This window comes from Penaeus vannamei, chromosome 11, assembly GCF_042767895.1.
Source record: "Penaeus vannamei isolate JL-2024 chromosome 11, ASM4276789v1, whole genome shotgun sequence".
NCBI classification, from domain to species: domain Eukaryota; kingdom Metazoa; phylum Arthropoda; class Malacostraca; order Decapoda; family Penaeidae; genus Penaeus; species Penaeus vannamei.
Genome location: NC_091559.1, coordinates 31,064,348 through 31,087,804, shown reverse-complemented (window position 1 = coordinate 31,087,804; position 23,457 = coordinate 31,064,348). Strand labels below are relative to the sequence as shown.

The window sequence follows — 23,457 nt, the reverse complement described above, 5'->3', positions numbered from 1 at the left end:
AAACAAGCACACACACACACACACACGCACGCACAAACACATACGCATACACAAATAATCACATACACACACACAAAAAAAAAAAAAAAAAAAAAAAAAAAAAAAAATCCGAGCGCCAGCCAGCTCGGCCTCGTCCCTCACCGTCCCTGGATGGCCGCGCCTTCTTGATCCAGTCGGTGAGGTGGCGCACGAAGTCGAAGAAGAAGTCTCCCTCGGGCACGGAGATGACCTTGTCGGCGATCTTGACGAAGAGCGAGAAGCCCTCGGAGCTCTTGAGGTTGAGGCGGTGGGCGATGGAGGCGCAGAAGTCCTTGGCGCGCGTCGAGGAGTCCACCTCGAAGGCCTCGTCGGTGTCGTCGGGGAAGTAGACCTGCGGGGGAGGGGGACGGAGGCGGAGGGTGGGGGTGGAGGGGGAAGAGGGTGAAGGGGGAGACGGTGGGGGTGGAGGGGGAAGGGAGGCGGAGGGTGGGGGTGGAGGGGGAAGAGGGTGAAGGAGACGGTGGGGGTGGAAGGGGGAAGGAGACGGAAGGGGAAGGGGATAAGGAAGAGAAGAGAGTGGGGGTGTTAGGATAAGAGGGATGTAGAGGAAGGAGGAAGAAAATTAGAAAGGGGGGGACAAAAGGAGGTGGGGGAAATCGGAGTGGGAAGCGAAAGGCGTGAGAGGAGGGGATAGGAGAAATGAGAAAAGTGGAAGGAGACAAAGAGAAATTGAATTAATCTTAGTCCTGTTCTGATACGAGTAAAATTTCGAGTTAAAACATGAAATAAATGCTCAAAACAAAATAAAACCAAAAATTAAATAGACAACAAAGCGAAACAGAGCAAAGAAATAAATAAACAAAATATAAAACGCAACATATCTCGAAGAAGACAACAAACATTAAAAAATAAGTAAATAAACAAACCAACAAGCGCCTCACCTTATGGAAGATCTGCGTGGTCTTGTGGTGGATAGCCTCGACCTCCACCTGGTGTGGCGGGTACTTCCTCTGCCCCTGCTTCAGCGTCTTCTGCAGCCGGTGGAGGGAGTCCTGGGCGATGGGATGGCGTCGCGTCCTCAGGAACTGGGTCAGCTCCTGGTGGGGATGGAAAGAGGGGAGTGAGGGAAGGCCGATAAAGGTGGTGGGAAGCAGAGGAGGAGGAGAGAGAGGAGAGGATGTTGGTCTTTTTGGACGTTGAGAGAAGAAAAGTCAAATAACTTACGTTTTACCTTATTACTCACCTTTCTCTCTGATATACAAGCCATCCGAAATGCATTTAAGTGTACACAAAAGATGGCAATCGCATGCATACATATACACCCCCTTCAGCATCCTCTTTCTGCCTCTCCAACACACACACACCTACATGCAACCTCCCCGCACATATAAATGAGATAACATATAAATGAGAAGCAGCAACCTCACACACCTTGATAAGATTTTGCGAGCAGGCGAAGAGGCCCGTCGCCAGCCACATGAGTTCCCATCCTCGCTCCTCGCTGATTCTGTTCCTGTTGTCTGTCAGCTGTTTCATCACCTGGCAGTAGATCTCGTCTCGTAGGATCTCCTGAAGTGGGCGGCGAGGGAAAGAAAAATTATTTGGGGGTGAATTTGTGGATGAGGCGGTGACGTGAAGAAAAGAAATGCGTCAAAAGGAAAAATCTTCATCAATAAAACAGTTAGGTCATTGTTCTGAGTTTTTGGCTCTTGTTTTGTGGACTTTGGAAACTTATAACCTTTTTTTAAATATCTTCTTAGACTTCTGATTTCCGCTCATGAAAAAAAAATCTTACATCATCAAACGTTTTAAAACTGCTCTTTGAACTATAACACTTCAATGTTTTTTTTAACGCCTGCATAAAGCCTCTTAGCTACTCTTAAAGAACAACTTAGAACTATTTTGCACCCGTGAACAACTTATTAGAACCCCCATCCCTTTCAAGACCTTCCTGGAGCCCTTCCTAGAGCCTTTCTTAGAGCCCTTCGCAGCCCCGTGGACCTGCTGCCGAGCGAACTCACATGCTTGAGCGGGCCGTCGAAGATCTGGTCGGTGAGGTCGTTGCCCTGGCGGTTCCTCCTGGAGGGGAGGTCGCCCATGTACTTGAGGATGGCGTTGAAGGCGTAGACGGCCTCTTGAGCGAGCTCCTCCTTGTGCAGCAGCTTCTTGAGCAGCGGCTGCTTGATGGGGTCGCGCGAGTACTTCCACAGACACTCGCTCGCCGGTCGCCGCGCCGACGTCAGCGTGATGGCGCGCGAGACCGTGCGCTTCGGTGGCGGTCTGGGTGGAAACAAATCAGTCTTGTATCAGTATCTACGCGACTACCTCTTTCTATCTATATCAAACAATAACAGATAACAGAAATTACTGGGAAAACAGACCGCCGGCACGCCAGCCTCCTCCGAGCGCCCTCCGCCTTACCTGAAGTGATCCAGCGCGTATTCTTCCAGCGTGTGAGGCTTCTCGTGGGTGTCGGAGCCGTTCACCTGCGGCGTGAACAGCTTCCGGCCGTGCTCGGCTCCCTCCGCGGTGAACAGGGCCTGGGGGAAGGGGGAAGGGGTAGGGGGTTAGTGTCTTTTTGGAAGAAGTGACTCGAAAAACAGATAAAACAGATGAAGCAAGGTTTAAAGTGCTCATCAATCTGTCTGATTACCTAGAACGGAGACGAGAAACACACGTAAGGAGAAAATCAAGGAAATTTCGAAATAAATGTTTAACAATAGCCCTTTACTACCCCTCCCCTCCGCCCCCCCCCCAAAAAAAAATGAAGAAAAAAAAAACACCACCTCAATCTAGTAACATGAAAATAATCACCCTTCAAAAAGATATCTAAATGACAACCAAAAGTAAACTACCACCGACCCTTCCCCCTCAAAAAACAATAACAACAACGACAAAAAAAAAAAAAAAAAAAAAATAAAAATAAAAAAATCCAAAGATGTGAGCCCCAACCCACCAAGATGTCCGGCGGCGGCTTGGTGACGGCGGGCAGCACGTAGACAGTCTCGGCCGGGAAGTCTCCGCGCTCGGTCGTCCTCTCGCAGCGACCCACGCACCAGCCCGCGTTCATGACGGTTTCCCCCGAAGAGTCCTCCTCCAGCAGGATCAGGTCGCCCTTGCTGAAGGTCAGGAAGGAGGAGTTCTCGCCTGCAGAAGGGAGGGGAGAGGTGAGATTTTAGTAGGTTATTTCATTATTTTTGTCAAGGTTATCTCTTATCTATTATTTATACGGTGATTTTTGTGTATCATAGAGTTGGTTTCGATATATTTATTTGGTTATCCATACCCGTTCTTCCTTTGCTTAATTTTGATCAGCACTTACATGTTTTAATTATCATAAGTGGATTTTATGGTATATGCTTGATAATGGTTATTTTTTCTGAAGGGATTATGGTATGTTGCAGTTGTTGATACAGCCATCTCCCAAAAGAAGAAGAAAAAGAAGAAGAAGAAGAAGAAGGAGAGAGAGAGAGAGAGAGAGAGAGAGAGAGAGAGGGAGAGAGAGAGAGAGAGAGAGAGGGAGAGAGAGAGAGAGAGGGAGAGATGAGAGAGAGAAAGAGAGAGAGAGGGAGAGAGAGAGAAAGAAAGAGAGAGAGAAAGAGAAAGAGAGAGAGAGAAAGAGAAAGAGAAAGAGAAAGAGAAAGAGAAAGAGAAAGAGAAAAAGAAAGAGAAAGAGAAAGAGACAGAAAGAAGAAAGAAACGGTCCTCTCACCCGGCGCCTTGTAGTCCTGCAGCGCAATGACGAACTTGGACCTCTTCTTCAGGCCCTCGAGGAAGTACACAACGAGGTCCCGGATGTCCTCGCTGTTGGGGGACTGGAACGTGAACTCCTCGCCCCGCACGGTGGACAGGGTGAACGTCTGCGTGTACACCTTCTGCGTCTTGCTGCAGGAGACGGTGGTGATCTCGGGGAAGGAGAGCTCGAGGAGGACCTGCTCCTGGTCGTCCACCACGTACACGCCCGTCCAGTTCACGGCGATGATCACGTCGTTCTTGGGCAGGTTCGGGCCGGAGTATCTGCGGTGGGGGGGAAGGGAGGGAGAGGGAGGGGAAGGGGGGATTAGTTTTTCTTTTTATTTTTTTTTCTAAGGGGAATTAATTATTTTATTCCATCTCTTTTCTTTATCTATCCATTCGTTTTTTATTATTATTTGAGAGGAAGAATGAGTTTATAGAGCTTTGCTGTGAGAAGAGGATGGAACAGGTTTCTTATTTTTTTCTGTTTTAAGACGAGCAATGAGTGACTTTTTTTTAGTTGTTTGGTCTGTGGTTGTTATGGCGGTTCTTTAAGAAGAGAAATGGGTGAATTGTGGTTCGTGTGGTTATGGCAAGGTTATAAGAGGTCTTGTCTGCCTATCGTGGTCACACTTGTCTCTTTTCTATCTGCTTTCTCACCCACTTCCTCTACTCTGTGCCCTTTCTCATGCCCTTCCCTTCTTTAGCGCTTCCTTTCCCCTCTCCTGTCACCTGTCTCTTCTTTCGATTTCCTACGAGCACCCTCCTTCCCTTGCCATCCTTCACCTTATTACTCTTCCTCTTTTCCCTCCCCCTCCTCCTTTGCACATTTTTCTCCCTCCTCAATTCCTTTTTTTATCTTTCCCCCCCCTCTCCAACTCATAACCCCCTGTCTTCTCCCTCCCTCTTTTACCTTTACCTCTCTTCCGTCTTCCTTTTATTCTCAGGGGGCAATTCTTCTTCTTCTCCTTCTTAACTCACGAGGCCGGATTCTTTTCATATTCCTTCTTCTCCAACTCTGTCTTTACCCCCTGTGCTACCCCGGGTTTCCCCTCTCGTTCTCCCTCCCGCCTTATCTCCCTCTCCCTCCTCCCTTCTTCCATCCTCCCTCGCCCCCCCCACCGTGTCCCTCCCCCCAAAGACTCACCTGAAGGCCTCGTAGAACCTGGAGAAGAGCAGCGGCCACTTGAACTTGGCGTAGCTCACGACGTCCTCCTTGACCCTGAGGGGCTGGACGCGCTCCTTGACGTAGTAGCTCTTCCTGAAGGCGGCGACGACGAGGCCGGCCCAGCGGTCGATGGCCTTGTCGCCCGAGGAGACACAGTAGTCCGGGATGTAGCTGGGCAGGTTGTTGAAGAGGCGGTCGGTGTTGAGGTCGTTGCCGCTCTCGATGTAGTACTGCTGCGCCGCGATCATGGCCAGGTCCTCGTCCTTGTCGCAGCGGTACTCGCCGAACTTGACGCCGCGGACCACCTGGGGGGGGGGAGGTTTGGTTGCTTAGCTTCTTTGTTGCAAGGTTTGGCGTTGTTTGTCTCGTGGCTGATCAGTTGTGTAATGAACTGCATTATTCCATTTTTTTCTTCAAATATGTTATGAAAACAAAGTTCTTTAACGAAGCGCTTTTACTCCTCCTGCTGAAGCGGTTCGAGAGGCGCTGCTCACCTGCTGGTAGATGAGGTTGGTGGCGACGGGGTCCTCGGTGGGGTCGTGCCACGGGGCGAAGATCTCCTTCCTGAAGAAGAGCCTCCAGGGGGCGTTCCTCTCCTGCGCGCCCTGCTCCTTCGCGTACTGCTCGCACTGGCTGATGGCGTCCATCACGTGGTCGCCGCCGCTGCCCAGGGACGATACCTGTGGGGAGGGTGAGGGGGGTGAGGGGATGATGGCGATGGCAAGAGGGATGAGATTTTAGGGGTTGTGGGTCGCGGTGGGGATGACGTCAGGCGGAGCGAGGGTTGAGGGAAGAGACACACGGCGGACGGGGGTGAGGAGAGGAGGTGTAGGGGTTGGTCTTGGGGAAGGCGAGTTGGCAGGACTGTGGTCCGTCTCTTAGGAAAACGGTTGAAGGATTTGTGATTCCGCACGTGTGAATATTTATTTCACACACACAGGCGCAAACACACACACACACAGACGCAAACAAACACACACACACACATACACACACACACACACACACACACACACACACACACACACACACACACACACACACACACACACACACACACACACACACACACACACACACACACACACACACACACACACACACACACAAACAAACAAACAAACAAACAAACACACACACACACACACACACACCCCACCGTACCTTATCGAAGAGCGCGATGTAGAGCGAGAAGCCGAACTGGTCCCTGAGCGAAATCTTGTCCGACAGCTGGTTGCAGAGTTCGCGCGCCGTCGTGGCCGAGTCGGCGTAGAGCGTCTTGGTGTTGCCGTCCATGAAGGTGATGGGCAGCATGAGGGGCTTCTTGGACTTGGTCGCCTGCGGGGAGGGGGTGAGAGGGGGTGAGGGGGGCGAGGGGAAGGGAGAGAGAGAGAGAGCGAAATAATGGAGTTGAATGATAGAGAGATAGATGGAGAGGGAATGAGATAGATATGCATATATATATATATATATATATATATATATATATATATATATATAGAGAGAGAGAGAGAGAGAGAGAGAGAGAGAGAGAGAGAGAGAGAGAGAGAGAGAGAGAGAGAGAATCTTAGAAAATATATACAAATAACACAGAATCGCAGCCCCATTCCCCCCAAATTCTAAAGACGACACCACCCGGCGCGCCCGAAGGCGCCACGCACCTGCAGCTCGAGCCAGCTGGGCGGCTGGTTCCTGGTGCCGTTGGCGAAGGTCCTCTTGAGTCGCTCCTCGCAGTAGGGGGCGTAGCCGGGGGGGCCCTCGCGGATGAACGACAGCAGGTACTTGACAAAGTCCTCGGAGGGCGCGAAGCATCCCACGCACAGGGACAGCAGGATCCAGCCGCGGGCGTGGGACGACTTCGAAGGATTGTTGCTCAGCTGTTTGCAGATCTGGCAGTAGATCTCGTCTCTGGCGGGAGGAAAGGAGAGCAGGATGGTGAACAGTGGAAATGAATAGACCTCGATGATGAATGCACTGGGACGCGTGTGCAAGGGGGTACGAGTGGGAATGAATAAAAAGTATGTAAGTTGGCGGTCAGTCTCGATCAGAAATTTATTATTCTGACTATGGTGTAAGAGGACAGGAGAGCGGGGATGGTGTACAAGGTCTGGATAAGTGGAAATGAAGAGACCCTGATGGCGAATGCTCTGGGACGCGTGTGCAAAGGGGATATGTACAAGGAGATACGAGAGGAAATTAATCATTCTCGATCATAAATATGTAACTCTGGCTATGGTGTGAGAGGACAGGATTGCGCGGATGGGGAACAAGGTCTGGATAAGTCGAAATGAATAGACCCTGATGGCGAATGCTCTGGGACGCGTGTACAAGGGGATACGAGAGGAAATGAATAATTCTCGACGCGCAATGTGTAAGCTAACGGTTATTATCGACTAGAAATCTGTTATTCTGACTATGGTATAAGAGGACAAGAGACCCGAGATGGTATACAAGGTTTTAATAAGTAAAAAATAAATAGTCCTTGATGGTGAATGCGCTGGGACGCGTGTGCATGGGGATACGAGTGGAAAAAATCATCATTAGTTCGAAGTATGTAGGTTGGCGGTTAGTATCGATCAGAAATATGTAATTCTGACTTTGGTGTAATATTGAGGAACGGGAATGTTGAATACACTGGAACGAGTGTGCAGGAGATATGAGCAGGGAATGAATAATCCTTAATGAAAGATGTGCAGCCAATTTCAATCAGAAATATGTAGTATTGAAAAAAAAAATACAATAGCAATCTTAATATGGAGAAAACTCCACAACCCGAAAAAGAAGAGGAAGATGAATAGAAAGGAGGAAGAGGAGGAGGAGAAGAAAAAAAATAAGGAAGAGGAGGAGGAGGAGGAGGAAAAGAAATAGAAGAAGTCGAAGGGAAAGTTTCCGTAAAAGACGAAAGAGAAGAAAATACCGCAGAAAAAAGGAAGAGAAGTAGAGGAAGGAGCAGAAAAGAAGTACGAGAAAAAAGAGGCAGAAAGAGAAGTAAAAAGACAAAAAAAAAAGAAGCACGAGAGAGAGAAGCAGAGAGAGAAGAATCACCCCCAGCGTCGCCGCACCTGAGTTCTGCTCTGAGAATGCCGTGGCCGATGATGAAGTGCAGCTTCTCGAGGTTGGAGGTCGGCCTCGAGTCCAGCCACGAGGAGTAGCTCTCGGCGGTGTACTCGTCCTCCTGCAGCCTCCGCCTCACGTCGTCCCCGAGCTTGTTCTTCCTCTTGAGGGTGAGGGAGACCAGCTTGTGCCGGATGCTGCGGTTCTTCTGTGACATGTACAGGACCTGTGTGAGTTTAGGCAGAGAGGCTGTGGGACCGACGCCGGGCGAGCCTTACTGGGGGGGGTTTGGGGGGGCGGAAGGGGTTAGAGGGGGTGTTGGGGGGAGCGGAGGGAAGGAGGGGGTTGGGGTGGAAGGGGAAGGGAAGGGGGGTGGGGTGTTGGGGGGGGCGGAGAGGATTAGAAGGGGTTGGGGTTGGGAAGGGGTGGGGGGCGGAGGGGGTTAGAAGGGGTTGGGGGTTGGGAAGGGATAGGTTAGAGGGGGGTCTGACGAAGGTTAGGAAAAGGAAGGGAAGGAGGAGGGTGTTAGAGTGGAAGTCTATAGGAGTGGGGTGGAAGGACTAAGGGATGGGGTAGGTGTGGGGGTTAAGAGTGTAGGGTGAATGGAGTTAGGGCAAGGGGTGTGGCGCAGGGATTGGACGGGTGGGGGTTCAGGGGGTTGGGCTTAGGGCGGCTAGAAGAAGGAGGTTGAGGAGGGGGAGGGGGAGGGGGAGGGGGAGGGGGAGGGAGAGGGGGAGGGGGAGGTGGAAGTGGAGGAGGAGGAAGAGGTGGAGATGGAGATGAAGGTAGAGGTGGAGGAGGAGGAAGAAGGAGGCGAAGGAGGAGGAGGAGGAAGAAGGAGTAGAAGAAGGAGGAGGAGAAGATGAAGAAGAAAAATGAATATGAAGAAGGAGGAGGAGAAGAAAAAAAAGAAGAAGAAAGAGGAGGAGAAGAAAAAAGAAGAAGAAGGAGGGGGAGGAGGAGGAAAAGAAGAAGGAGAAGGAGGTTGCGCCTGCTTGTAGCGAGGTTGTGGGAGGTGTCGTTGTAGGGTTGGAAAGGGCTCATGGGGTTGTAGGATGGACTTTTAAGAAAGGATCTTAGGGGGGAGACTTTTTGGGGGGCGGGGTGGGGCGGTAAGGGGGGCGGCGTTAATTAGCTAAGGGGTCTGAGCTTGGCTGAGGTTAGGCGTTGAAAAAAGCTGTTAATGGGGTAGTGTTATTGCATGGTACTGTTACTGATTGCGGTATTATTGGTATCAACATTGTTATTATCATTAGTAACGGCAGCAATATATATCATAGTGTCATTGCCATTACTGATATTAGTATAATTATGGTTATCATTGTTACCAGTATTATAAACACTCATTGTGATTATCGTAAAAAATATATCATCAATAAAACTGACATTATTAACATTATTAAACTAAAGAAACTATTCACTCCAGCCCATCAACATGTTCATTATCATCATGATCGTAACCATTTCCCCGTAATTATAACGAGGCTAATTAGTCCAAGGTTAATAGGCCTACATTCACACGTAATAAAATCAGTAAAAGCGATAAAAGTTTCAGTCCTAAAGGCATTTGCCCGTTTTTTTTTTGTTTTGTGTTTTATTAATACATTATAGTTTGTTTTATCTGCGACTGAAGCTAAAGGAAAGGGTATTCATATGCCTATAAAAGATGAAGGTGTTAACAAGGATTATTATTCACATGGTAAGTAAATATGGCACATGCTGAATAGCAAACATGCAACAATATATATATATATATATATATATATATATATATATATATATATATATATATATATATATATATATATATACATACGTAATCTATACACATAATATAAGCATATACACAGAGACTCCCCTCTCTGCTTCATTTGCAAAAAGACAAAAAGCCGAACTGCGGCGCACTCACTGGGTCCATGCCCATCAGCTGCGCCTCCTGGAACTCCTTGCTCTTGATGAAGTTCCTCCCGAGCGTCGCCGAGACCTTGGACATGACGGACGTGTTGTCGCGGTCCATCATGTGGTACTTGGGCTCCGCCATGTCGCCCATGAAGCGCAGGATGGTGATCCACAGGGCGAGGGCGGCCTGGGGGAGGGGAGGGGAGGGTGAGTGGCGGGGGGGAGGTGTTAGACACACATACATTGATAAACGCATACGCACGCACGCAAACACACACACTTCGATAAGAGTGCTAACAAATCGTACATTAAATGCCATTCAGCTGATCAAACAAAAAGGAAAGACTGGGTTAAGTCAGTCTCAAATAAGAAGAAAAAAAAGATTCACACGACATCAACTCTTTTGGCCCAATGGCCTCAATCCAAAAGCTGTCCACCAAAAGCAACTCTCCCGTTCCTCACCAGCTGATCACCCTGCGTTTGCAACTGCAGGAGCGGCTGCTTCAGCTGCTTGCGCGAGTACTGGTGGTTGACGTTCCCCTGGAAGTAGGTGGCGGCGTACTTCTGGAACTTGTACTCCGACAGGTCCTCGTCCTGGTCTCCCGAGGGACGCGGGATGGCCGTGATGATGTCGTCGCCGGAGACCGTGCCCTTGCCGGCCGCTGGGAGGTCCTGGGGGCGGGAGGGAGGGAGGGGGTTAGGGGGAGTGGCGCAAGAACTGGGGACGAACTGGCTCGTTCAGGGAATGGAGGGGAAGCACGGATATAACGAAGGCAGGATTGAAATTGCGTGTTGAATGCTGTTAGGTGGGGAAGGACATTTGATAAATCCGTTGAAACGATGGGGTATTCAGTTATTATTGATCACTGAGTAATTAAATAGAAATGAATGGATTCCACAAAAAGGACAATAAACGGATTGACATCCCAGCCCATCTCCGCAGAAAGGAACCCAAAAGGCACCACGACCGCACCTTGAAGGCCGCCGGGGGAGCCTGCGCCTCCGAGGCCGAGTCGGGCAGGAAGTCGAACATCTGCTCCACCAGCTTCGAGTCGTCCACGGGCTCGTCGCGCTGCCTCTCGGCCTCCCGCAGCTGCGCCCGCTTGCGGTCCATCATCTCGCGCTCCTCGCGGTCTCGCTGCTCCTCGGCCAGCTCCATCTCCAGCATTCGCTCCTGCGGGAGAACGGGGGAGGGTTGAGAGAAAAGGTGCGGTTAGTTACAGGTCTCTTTAGGAAGGCATGTTCAAAATGAGCGAATGTTGTAAAGAATGAAGATTTGAAGCGAAAGAAACATGATAAAGAAAATACGTAAGAGGTATTAGCAAAATGTCTCGAATCGAGCAGGCATCCTGATGGCGCCAGGAGACACATCATTTCCAAAGCATAAAATAAAATCCTCAAGAGCTCTGACCTTGTACTTCTTCTCGGCGATCTCCTTGGCTTTCCTCTTGTCCATCTGCTTCCTCAGGGCCCTCTCCTCCTCCTCCTTGAGCCGGGCGGCCTCCACGCGGAGTTTGAGCTTGCGGTACTGTCTGCGCGCGATGAGGCCGCGGACCTGCGCCTGGATTTTCGTGACGGCCCACAACTTGCGGTGGAACTCGCGCCGCACCAGGTAGCCGCGGCATCGGGCCTGGGGGGGAAGGGGGTGAGTGAGGGGGTGAATGGGGGATGAGTGAGGGGGTGAATGGGGGTGAATGAGTGGGACGAGTGAGTGTTGGTGAGTGAATATACGATTACACATATAGGTACATTTTGTGTGCTTGCACGTATGCGAGTGGGCAAATATTTCAGTATCCCCTCCTAAATATCTCCAATCCACCTACCTCCTTTCCTGGTAATACCACCCACGATCAAGCTCCCCCCACCCATTAAAACCCCAAGAACCCCTCCCATTTACCCTCCCCCCACACACACCCCTTAGCCCTCCCCTCCTCCCCCCACACACCCCTTATCCCGCCCTCCCCCCCTCCCTCCTCACTTGCCCTGCCCTTCCCTCCCCGCCCACTGACCTGCAACGACACGATGTGACCCCTGAGGTGCCTGAAGCGGTGCGACACGACCCGGGAGCGGATGAGGGCCTGGAGCCGCATGTACCCGACGCGCATGTGCTGGTAGCGGCGTTTCTGCGCGAAGGTCCTGTAGTGTTTCTGGATGATGATCGCACTCTCGCGCATCTTCTGGAATCTGTGAGGGAAATGAGGGTGGGAATGAGTGGATGGTTAGGGGGTTAGGGGGTGGTTGGGGGGGCTGTTGGTGGGTTGTTTGTTGGGAGGAGGGAAGGGGTGGGGGTTATTTTTGTGTTTTCTTTCTTTCTTACTCTCTTTCTCTTTCTTTCTTTTCTCTCTCTCTTTCTCTTTCTTTTTTCTCTCTTTCTCTTTCTTTCTTTTCTCTCTCTCTTTCTCTTTCTTTTTTCTCTCTTTCTCTCTCTCTCTCTCTCTCCCTCTCTCTCTCTCCCTACCTCTCCCTCTCCCCTTCCCCTTCCCCTTCCCCTACCCCTTCCCCTTCCCCTACCCTCTCCCTCTCCCTATCCCTCTCCTCTTCCTTCTCCCTCTCCCCTTCCCTCTCCCTCTCCCCTTCCCCTGCCCTCTCCCTCCCTCCCTCTCCCCTCTCCCCCATTCTCACCTCCTCCTGTAGTACCACCCCCTGACGCAGCGCTGTAGGATAGTGATCTTCTTGGTGAGGACGCGATCTCTCTCCTGCTCGAGGAAGAGGTCGTGGGCGTCCTTGAGGAAGACCTTGGTGTGACCCAGCTGGTAGTCCGCCCGCCCCAACACCTGCTGGCAGATCTTGGAGGTGGCGGCGCGGCAGTCGACCTGGGGAGAGGGTGAACAGATGTTGAGAGTGGAAGAAGGGGAGAGGGTGAACGGATGGTGAGAGTGGAAGAGGGACAGAGGGTGAACGGATGGTGAGAGTGGAAGAGGGACAGAGGGTGAACGGATGGTGAGAGTGGAAGAGGGGGAACAGATGGTGAAAATGGAAGATGAGGAGATTGTGAAAGTGTAAGATAAGATGGTGAACACATGGTGAGAGTGGAAGATGGTGATTACTGTAGATACTAATGATACATATATATATATACATACATATATATATATATATATATATATATATATATATATATATATATACATATATATATATATATATATATATATATATATATATATATATATATATATATATATATATATATATATATGGTGAAAGTGAAAGATGATTATTGTAGATATTGTTACTTACACTAATACTAATAATATATATACGTATATATATTTTTATACCTATATCTATCGTCCTGTTTTCTATGATTGCAGTGTATAGTGTATTAGGTAATGGATGATGATGATTATCAGTTAATAAGTTTTGAATCAAAGTCTACCGAGGTGATAAAATTATATAAAATTATTACGGGGGGAAAAAACTTGACAGCCATTTCAAATAAACTTATTTCATGCTTTTGTGTTTTTCTTTCTACAGTTAATAAGCTACAGTTTGCGAGTGTGAAATGAGACGGGATCATCTCCCTTCATTTCTCTCTCTCTCCCGTTCCCCCTCATTTCTTCTCTCTCCCGATCTCCTTATTTCTTCTTCTCTCTCTCCCATTCCCCTCATTCCTCACCTTGTGCGCGGGCGGGCATCCGGTAATGAGGAACCGGTACCTCTCCACGAACTCCCTGAACGTGTGGCGGATCGGGTATCCGGCCCTTCGTATCCGGATGGTCTCCATCATGCCCGAGTATCGCAGCTGGCGGCAGCAGAGCTCGCGGTCGAACAGCTGTGGACGAAGGGAAGGAAGGGGGGGGGGGTTAGAAAGGTTTGTTGGAAGGTTTGCTCTCTGTCTCTCTCTCTTTCTCTCGGACTTTCTTTCTCTCTCTCTCTCTTTCTCTCGGACTTTCTTTCTGTCTCTCTCTCTTTCTCTTATATTGTGTGTATGTGTGTGTGTGTGTGTGTGTGTGTGTGTGTGTGTGTGTGTGTGTGTGTGTGTGTGTGTGTGTGTGTGTGTGTGTGTGTGTGTGTGTGTGTGTGTGTGTATGTATGTATGTGTGTCCTCTCTCTCTCTCTCTCTCTCTCTCTCTCTATCTCTCTCTCTCTCTCTCTCTCTCTCTCTTCCCAACTCCCTCTCACCGTCTCTTTCGCACGTGCATCCACACACACTCACACAATCCCTTCTACTCTAACCCCTTCCCAACCCCCCCCACACCCCAAATCGCTCATACTCCCAACCCCCCACCCACCCAACCCACCCACCTACCCACCCTCCCCCAACCCACCCAACCCACCTCCCCCTCGACTCACCATGGGCTTCTTGAACTCGTTGGGCTTAATACACCTGATGAAGAAGGGCTGACAGGAGAGCAGCGTCTTCATCAGCGAATCCAGCGACTTTTTGAACTGCGCTGACAGGGTGGGCGCTCGCTTGCGGGTCTCGGAGCCCATGCCTGAGGGAGGGAGGGAGAATGGGGATGAAAGTGGGGATAATGGGGTCGGGGAATAAAGGATAAGTGATCACAAATTTGGATAATACTTTGAGGATAAGGAAGGGAATAAATGATGAATTCAGTGAGAATAAATTATAGAATTGAGTGATAAATAGAATTGAAAATAATATGGGCAGAAATAAAGGATAAATGATAAAATTGAGAATAATAAGGACGGGAATAAAGCTAAATTATACAATCGACAATAATAAGGGCGGGAGTAAATAATAAACGAGGTGGGAATCAAAGATAAATGATAAAATAACTGAATGCGATGATTTTTGACGACTTGCGATTTAATGCGATATTGAGATTTTAATATTTAGGATTTCGGTTCATTCTTGGTTGTGATTCGTGTTGTTTTGTTTGTTTGTTTCTTTCTTCTAAGTAATATCTTTTATAAGTTTATAAGTATTTTTGTTTTCTTATGTGAATGCTACGGGAAACTTTAATAGTGTTCTAATGTATTTTCTCGTAGGGAGAGGTTTGTTATGAATGCATGAAAGATTTAATAATAATAATAATAATAATAATATTAACAGTGCACAAGAAAATCACAAATAATTATATTTTATTGTATTGAATAAATCACCTTATTTTTTAACACCGTAGAAATAACAACAACAACAACAGCAGCAAAATCACCAACAAACATAAACAACAAACATAAACTACAAAAACAAAACCACTGCTTATCCATGATGCACAAGAAAATCACAAATAATTGTATTTTATTGTATTGAGTAAATCACCTTATTTTTTAACATCGAAAAATAACAACAACAACAATATCACAAAAAACACTGCTTATCCGTGATGCACTTACCGATGTCCTCCACGAAGAGATGTTGCAAGAACTTGTTGCTTGTGTGGTGAATAAGTTGCAGAAGGTCGGCGCTGAATGTGTCTCGGTTTTTGTCCAGGAAGCCTAAGGGTAAGAGATAGAAAATGGTAGGCGTTAATCAATTTTTATTCGTGTGGTTGTAAAAGTCGGATGGTTTTGAGTGTGGATGATTTTTTTTAAATTTGTTGTTATTTAGTTTTCTTTCTTTTTTCTTTAGCTCTCTCTCTATCTCTCTATCTCTGTCTCTCTCTCTCTCTCTATCTTTCTCTCTCTCTCTCTCTCTCTCACTCTTCTATATATATATATATATATATATATATATATATATATATATATCTCTCGCTCTCTCTCTATCTCTCGCTCTCTCTCTATCTCTCGCTCTCTCTCTATCTCTCGCTCTCTCTCTCTCACTCCCGCCCCCTCTCTCTAGCATTCTCCCTCTTACACTCATATTGCAAAAGACGAAGCCTACTTCTCTCCTTCTCTCTTCCTCCATCCTTCCTCTCATCTTCGCCCTCCCTCCCATCTTCTCCCTCTCTCTTCCCTCTTCTCCCTCTAACTTCCTTTCCCCTCCCACTCTTCCCTTTTCTCCCTCTCACTTTTTCCCTCTCTTCTCTCTCTTCCCACTCCCTTTCCTCCTTCCCCCTCTCTTCACACTCCCTTTCCTCTCACTTCCATCTCTTCCCTCCCTCTCACGTCCCTCTCACATCTCTCTCACCTCTCGTATCGTAGAAGACGACGCCGGCGAAGTGGTTGATGCCGAAGGAGGCGTTGAGGTCGGACTTGGGTTTGAGGTACTGCTTGTGGTGCGAGTGCTGCTTGTGGAGTTTCTGGAGCATGGTTTGGTCTGTGCCCTGTGGGGTGGAGGGAGGAGGGATGGGTGGAGGGGGAGAGGGGAAGGAGGGGGAGAATGGAGGGGGAAAAGGGGAGAAGGAGGGAAGGGGAATGGGTGGTGGGGTGGAGGGGGAGCAGAAGGGAGGGGGAGAGCGGAGAGGGGAGAAGGGGGAAAAGGAGGGAAGGCGATTGGATGGAGGGAGGAAAGGGAGAAGAAGAGAGGGGGGAGGGGTGAAGAAGGGAGGGGGGCGGCGGAGAGGGGAAGGTGAGGTGGGAGGGGGTTGGGAAGGGAAGGAAAGGGAAGAGAAAATTGAGAGAAGAGAAAGGAGAAGAGGGAAGAAAGGAGCAAGTCGGAGAGAAGGGAAGGGGAATGGAAATGAAGGAAAGTGGAAGGGAAAAAAGCGGAGAAAAATTAGATTAGCCTTTTGTAAATTCATAAATCGCGAATAATATAAATGAAAAGTAAAACATCGAGCTTAAAAAATATGATCATAAAATAAGACGAGGAAAATCAAGCGATAACAATTGTTCATACTTAAATCTAACATTATCACACAAACGGACGACAAAATTTAACTTCATTTTTATCCATCTTCTGACCAAATCACTTACGCATTCACCATGAACGATGAAAACGTAAACATGAATACCTAGTCCTTCTATCACTCTATCCCACGTATCTTATTTATTCACTCATCTCTCCCTCACCCTATTTATTCCTCTCGTCCTTCACCCCCTTACCTTCGGGAGCTTCGAGCCCCCATGTCCTCATTTATCCACCTCTCCCTCTATTTCCCCATTTATCCCTCACTTCCTTTACCCCTTACCTTGGGAAACTTCAAGCCACCTATCTCCTCATTTATCTATCTCTCCCTCCCTCTCCCCATTCATCCCTCCCTTCATTTCCCGTTTACCTTCGGGAACTTCGATCCACCTATCTCCTCACTTATCTATCTTTCCCTCTCCCCATTTATCCCTCCCTCCCTTTCCCCCCTTACCTTCGGAAACTTGGATTCTTCGTCCACCAAAGCCATACTATTGAGCCACCTATCACCTCATTTACCTATCACTACTAATTTATCTATCTCCCTCTCTCTCCCTATTCATCCCTCCCTTCCTTCGCCCCCTTACCTTCGAAAACTTCCTCACTTACCTATCTCTCCCTTCATTGCCCCATTTATCCCTCCCTTCCTTCACCCTATTTCCTCCCTTATCTATCTCTCCCTCCCCCCTTACCTTCGGGAACTTCAAGCCCCCTATCTCTTCATTTATCTATCTCGCTCCCTTCCGTCCCCCCTTACCTTCGGGAACTTCAAGCCCCCTATCTCCCCATTTACCTATCTCTCCCCCTCCCTCCCTCCCTTCCTTCCCCCCTTATCTTCGGGAACTTCATGCCACCTATCTCCTCATTTATCTATCTCTCCCCATTTATCCCCCCCTCCCTCTCCCCATTCATCCCTCCCCCTCCCTCCCTTCCTTCACCCTTTCTTACCTTCGGGAACTTAGACTCCTCGTCCACCAGAGCCATAATATTGAGCTGCTTGATGGCGATGAGGTCGAGCGTGTCCTGGTTGTCCACGAACTCTATGTGTTGCCAGTTAATGTTTTCCGCGTTATATTCCTCCTGTTCCAGCTTGAAGATGTGCTGCACGAAGAACTGCTGCAGGTTCTCGTTGGCGTAGTTGATGCAGAACTGTTCGAAGCTGGAAGGTAGGGGAGGGGGTAAGGGAGTGAAGAGAGAGAGAAAGGGTTTGGTTATGAGTTTGGGCGGTTTTTGTTTGTTTGTTTGTTGGTGGTGGTGTTTGTGGTTAGCTGGGTGGTGTTTGGGTGTTTGTTAGGTGGGAAGCTGGGTTTTGTTTTACTGTTTTTTTGTTATTTTGCGTATCTTGTTATCACTGTTACCATTTTCTGTATAGTACTTTTCATCATGATTTATTATTATTTATTATTATTATTAGTGTGTATGTCCACTTACGTGCGTGGGCGTGTGTGAGTGTGTGTGTGTGTGTGTGTGTGTGTGTGTGTGTGTGTGTGTGTGTGTGTGTGTGTGTGTGTGTGTGTGTGTGTGTGTGTGTGTGTGTGTGCGTGTGTGTGTGTGTGTGCGCGCGCGCGTGTGTAATTGCGCATGAACAAATCATAAGCCAAACCACACACGCAAAACCATCCCTTGCTTCCTTACCTGTTGGACTTGAAGTTTTCGAAGCCGAAGATGTCGAGGACGCCGATGGAGGTCCTGAAGGAGGCCGCCTTCTTGTAGATGGCCGCGTTCACCTTGGACACGATCCAGATGAAGAGGCGGCCGTAGATGCCCTTCACGAACGCGTCGCGGACGTCCGTGGCCTGGCTGTGGCTCAGGTGCGACACCTGCGGATACAGAGCTCATGATAGACGTTTACTTGGGATTTGACTAGGGACTTGGTTTAATTTAATTTTATTTATTTTATTGGGATTTGACCGGTTTATCTTATTTTATTTATTTCATTGGGATTTGACCGGTTTATCTCATTTTATTTATTTTATTGGGGTTTGGCTGAGGACTCCGGTTTATCTTATTTTACTTATTTTATTGAGATTTGTCTGAGGACTTCAGTTTCTTTTATTTTATATAGTTTATTAGGACTTGACTGAGGACTTTGGTTTATATTTTTATTTATCTTATTGGGATTTGACCGAGGAATATATTTCATTTTATTTATTTTATTGAAAATTTTATTTTATTTTATTTCTTTTATTGAGGATCTCATTTCATTATATCTTATTTATTTTATTTATCTATTTTATTGGGGATTTGATTTATTGAGGACGTCTCTTGCTTGACTTTGTCAGAGAGGGCAAAGCAGAGAGGGTTTCCCATTTCTTTCTTTCATTTGAAAGATCAATTGTATGATTATAAATGCTATTTGTTCATTAATTTTGTTTTATCAAGAAAGAGAGAGAGAAAAAAAAGGTTCATAAAAAAGAAGAAAATACTGGAAATGTGAAAAAAAAGACCACGCATCTATTTATCCCCCCCTAAAACGTCCCACGCCCACGCACCACAGTCTCCCCCTGCGCGATGATGGTCCTGGGCAAAGAAAACGAAAAGGAAAGCAACCACACATGTCTGATAAAGTGTATAAAAGAAAAGAAGAAGAAGAAGAAGAAAGAAAACGAAAAGACCGCACATAAAAGATGACAAACTCTACAAAAGAAAAAGAAAGAAAGAAAAAGAAAACAAAAACAAAAACGAAAAGATCCCACAACCCCCCCCCCCCAAAAAAAGACCCCACATATCCCCCCCCAAAAAAAGAAAAAAAAAAATCTAATCCCACGCACCACAGTCTCCCCCTGCGCGAAGATGGTCCTGGTGGTGAGCGCCTCCTTCATGGCGCGCGGGTCGAGGCCCAGGAACCGCGCCACCCGGACCAGGGACGTCGTGTCGGGGATCTCGGAGGCGTCCAGGTTGTCTGCGGAGGAGGGAGGGGGGAGGGGAGAAGGGGGGTTATTATCTTTATCAGTGTATCATTTTTAGCTTTATCACTGTATTATTATTATTATGTTTATCATTGTATTATTATTATTATGTTTATCATTGTATTATTATCATTATCTTTATCATTGTATTATTATCATTATCTTTATCATTGTATTATTTTTATTATGTTTATCATTGCATTATTGTTTTTTTTATCATTGTATTATTATTATCTTTATCATTGTATTATCATTATCTTTATCACTGTATTATTATCATTATCATTATCATTATTTTTTATTCATGTCGTTGCTATTGTGGTCACTATTATTGTTAGCTTTACTGCCATATGTGTAGAACTTATTATCCTATCTATGTATATTTGTCGTGACCTTACTTATGACCTTAGCCTGCCCTACGACGACCCCCACGACCCTCATGACCTTACCTATGGCCTCATGACCCTCGAGACCTCACCTATGACCTCATGACCCTCGAGACCTTACCTATGACCTCATGACCCTCGAGACCTTACCTATGACCTCATGACCCTCGAGACCTTACCTATGACCTTGCCCTTGAACTTGACGTTGCCCATGTGTAGGATGGCGGCGAGGACCTTCGTGATCTCCCAGACCTCGGAGTCGCTGAACATGAGGACCTTCATGGCGGAGCGGATGTCGGCGAACTCACGGGCGTCGTCGCGGCCCTCGCACGTGATGCTGCCGCCCTGGGGGAGGGAGAGAGGTTGAGGGAGGGGTGGAGGGAGGGGCGGGGAGGGGAGGTAAGGGATGGGTGGGGGTGTTTGTGTGGGTTGAGGGATGGGTGGAGGGAGGGGTGTGGGGGTGTTTGTGTGGGTTGAGGGATGGGTGGGGGGGTTTGTGTGGGTTGAGGAGGGGGGATGGGTGGGGGTATTTGTGTGGGTTGAGGGATGGGTAGGGGGATGGGTGGGGGTGTTTGTGTGTGGGTGTTGAGCACGGAGTATGGAGAGAGAGGTGTGGAGAGGGATGGGTGGGGGAGGAGGGGGGGGAGGGTGTTTGTGTGGGTTGAGGGATATGTGGGGGGATGGGGGGTTGTGAGGGTTAGGTGGAGGGATGTGTGTGGGTTGAGGGATGGGTAGGAGGTGTTTGTGTAGGTTGAACGATAGGTAGGGGGATGGGTGGGTGGGTATTTGTGTGTGGGTGTTGGGAAGGGAGTATGGAGAGAGAGGTGTGGTTGTGTGTGTGTGTGGGGGGGGGTTGCTTCCAGGGACAGGCTATACTTTCCTGGTTGATGGTTTTGGACGCATGTGTATGCTCTCTCTCCTTCCCTTAAGCTAACTGCTATCTCTTCTCAAACCCTTTCCCCTCCTCCCTTCCACCCTTCCCCTCTTCTTCTTCAACCCTCCCTTCTCCCTCTCCCTCTCCCACCCTCCTCCTCTGTCATCCCCTTTCTCACCCTTCCCCTCCTCCTCTCCCACCTTCCCCTTCTCCCTCTCCTACCTATCTTTTTCCCCACCCCCCTTCCCCTCCCCTCTCCCTCTCCCACCCATCCCCTTCCCTTTCCCCCTCCCCCCTCTCCCTCTCCCCTCCCCCCACTCCCACCCTTCCATTCCCCTCTCCCTCTCCCTCTCCCACCCTCCCCCTCTGCTATCCCCTTTCCCACCCTTCCCCTTCTCCCTCTCCTACCTATCTTTTCCCCACCCCCTTCCCCTCCCCTCTCCCTCTCCCACCCATCCCCTTCCCTTTCCCCCACTCCCACCCTTCCATTCCCCTCTCCCTCTCCCTCTCCCACTATCCCCCTCTGCTATCACCTTTCCACCCTTCCCCTTCTCCCTCTCCTATCTATCTCTTTCCCCCTCTCCCTATCCCACCCATCCCCCTCTCCCTCCCCTTCCCTCTCCCACCCTTCCCCTCTCCCTCCCCAACCCATCTCCCCCCCCTTCTCCCTCTCCCACCTATTCCCCTCCCCCCAACCCATCCTTTCCCCCCACCCCCCATCCCCCAACCCATCCACTCACCCCCGTCAGGTACTTGTACTGCGAGGCGTCCCCGAGTTCCAGCTTCTGCTTCTCCTCTCGCGTCATCCCGGCCAGCATGCAGTAGAAGATGTGGTAGTTCCTCTCGTCGGTGCCCTGGGACACCAGCCGCGACTTCTCCAGGAGGTACTGCTCGATGGAGGCGCCCTCGATCACGCCGTCCTTGGTGAAGTGGATGTCGATGTACTTGCCGAAGCGGGAGGAGTTGTCGTTGCGGATGGTCTTGGCGTTCCCGAAGGCTAGAGGGGGGTAGGGGGATAGGGGGAGGGGGGAGAAGGGAGAGTGAGTTTAGAGGTCGAGTTGATTCGTTGGTGGGGTGGGAGTAGGGGGAGAAGGGAAGAGGATGAGGGTGATGGGGTTGGAGAGAGATAGAGGGGGAAAGTAAGAGGGAGAGAGGAAGGAGTAAGGGATGGAAGGAGGGAGAAGAGAGAGAGAGAGAGAGAGAGAGAGAGAGAGAGAGAGAGAGAGAGAGAGAGAGAGAGAGAGAGAGAGAGAGAGAGAGAGAGAGAGAGAAAGGGAAAGAGAAAGAGAAAGAGAAAAAGAAAGAAAGAGAGAGACAGGCACAGAGAAAGCGCATTGCTGTACACACGTCTATCGCACGTACATATCCATTTGGCAAGCGAAAAAGACCAGAAAAGATCACAATCTCTAAAACCAACGAAGCCAAAAGATTGAATCCAATAAAGTGGTTGAAAAAAATATTGCCATGAAATAAAAGATAAAACAAATGAAACGTGACGTTATCTCGGCGCGCCTTATCTCGTATCTTTACGAAAATTCCGAGAAAGGAACGAAGTAACTTAGTGAGTGACTGATATTGAAGAAACAATAAGAATGCAGTTGGCGGGGGCATGTGTGTGTGTGAGTAGCTTACACACACATACACACACAGACACAGACACAGACACAGACACAGACACAGACACACACACACATACACACACACACACACACACACACACACACACACACACACACACACACACACACACACACACACTATATATATATATATAGATAGATAGATGGATAATAAACAGAGAGAGAGAGAGGAAGAAAGAGAGAAAGAAAGAGGATAGAGAGAGAGAGAGAGAGAGAGAGAGAGAGAGAGAGAGAATAGATAGATAGATGGATAATAAACAGAGAGAGATAGAGAGGGAGAGAGAAATAGAGAGGAAGAGAGAAAGAGAGAAAGTGAGAGAGAGAAAGCGAGAGAGAGAGAGAGAGAGAGAGAGAGAGAGAGAGAGAGAGAGAGAGAGAGAGAGAGAGAGAGAGAGAGAGAGAGAGAGAGAGAGAGAGAGAGAGAGAGTGAGTGAGTGAGTGAGTGAGTGAGAGTGAGAGAGAAGAGAGAGAAAGAGAGAGGAAATGAGGGTTCTTTTCTCCCAGCAATCAAACTTTAATATCAAATCCCAATCAAGGCTTTAATCATCCCACGAACCAAACCGGAAACAGGACACGCATTACACAGCATACAGTCATTAACCTAATTTTAAAAATTCTTTTAGTCCAAATTTATTCTAAAAAAATATACATTTTGACTAATCCATCTACACATACACATACCAAACTGTTTTTTTGCTTCTTCTATGTAACAAAAGACGTTACTTCGTCAATATAAACTACACTGATATTTTATTTAATAAAAGCAATTACATAAGTATCATTGGTGTTCTCTTTCGTTCCAAAGCATCCGTCAAAGGCAAGAGTTGGCTACACTGTCGCCAGAAATGATTTGGCAGTATTACCAAATACCTTGCATTCATTCTCTCCTTTATTTCACCTCTCATTACTTAATTCCTTCTTTCTTCTTCCATTCGCTTTTCCATTCTTTCATCCTTCATCTCTCCCTTCCTTCCTTTCTTCTTTTCTCCCTCCCTTCCTTCCCTCCTACTCATTATCACTCATTCTCTCCCTTCTTTCACCTTCCCTCCCCTCTTCCCATCCTCCCTCCCTCTTTCATTCCTACACACCATCACTCTCATTCTCTCTCTCTCT

At 48.2% G+C, this 23,457-nt stretch overlaps 1 protein-coding gene across 5 annotated transcripts in view; it reads right to left on the bottom strand.

The window, feature by feature from the left end:
• The window catches only part of ck (myosin-VIIa ck), an 87,080-nt gene that overhangs the window by 5,986 nt on the left and 57,637 nt on the right, over positions 1-23,457 (bottom strand). For 3 of the 5 annotated variants that reach the window (XM_070127194.1, XM_070127191.1, XM_070127192.1), the window contains exons 7-33: positions 21,445-21,701; positions 20,010-20,175; positions 19,307-19,437; positions 18,171-18,355; positions 17,484-17,694; positions 15,876-16,011; positions 15,140-15,241; positions 14,132-14,274; positions 13,455-13,610; positions 12,458-12,648; positions 11,845-12,019; positions 11,247-11,465; positions 10,809-11,009; positions 10,298-10,507; positions 9,846-10,022; positions 7,945-8,162; positions 6,544-6,790; positions 6,047-6,220; positions 5,377-5,562; positions 4,862-5,187; positions 3,692-3,996; positions 2,936-3,126; positions 2,401-2,519; positions 2,001-2,259; positions 1,411-1,548; positions 921-1,076; positions 142-370 (exon numbers count right to left, since the gene is read on the bottom strand). In XM_070127194.1, the coding sequence (XP_069983295.1) occupies positions 142-370; positions 921-1,076; positions 1,411-1,548; positions 2,001-2,259; positions 2,401-2,519; positions 2,936-3,126; positions 3,692-3,996; positions 4,862-5,187; positions 5,377-5,562; positions 6,047-6,220; positions 6,544-6,790; positions 7,945-8,162; positions 9,846-10,022; positions 10,298-10,507; positions 10,809-11,009; positions 11,247-11,465; positions 11,845-12,019; positions 12,458-12,648; positions 13,455-13,610; positions 14,132-14,274; positions 15,140-15,241; positions 15,876-16,011; positions 17,484-17,694; positions 18,171-18,355; positions 19,307-19,437; positions 20,010-20,175; positions 21,445-21,701 (5,208 nt within the window). Of the gene's footprint in view, positions 1-141; positions 371-920; positions 1,077-1,410; positions 1,549-2,000; positions 2,260-2,400; positions 2,520-2,935; positions 3,127-3,691; positions 3,997-4,861; positions 5,188-5,376; positions 5,563-6,046; positions 6,221-6,543; positions 6,791-7,944; positions 8,163-9,845; positions 10,023-10,297; positions 10,508-10,808; positions 11,010-11,246; positions 11,466-11,844; positions 12,020-12,457; positions 12,649-13,454; positions 13,611-14,131; positions 14,275-15,139; positions 15,242-15,875; positions 16,012-17,483; positions 17,695-18,170; positions 18,356-19,027; positions 19,055-19,306; positions 19,438-20,009; positions 20,176-21,444; positions 21,702-23,457 lie in introns of those variants that run through there. The other 2 variants (XM_070127193.1, XM_070127195.1) reach the window with 2 other exon arrangements.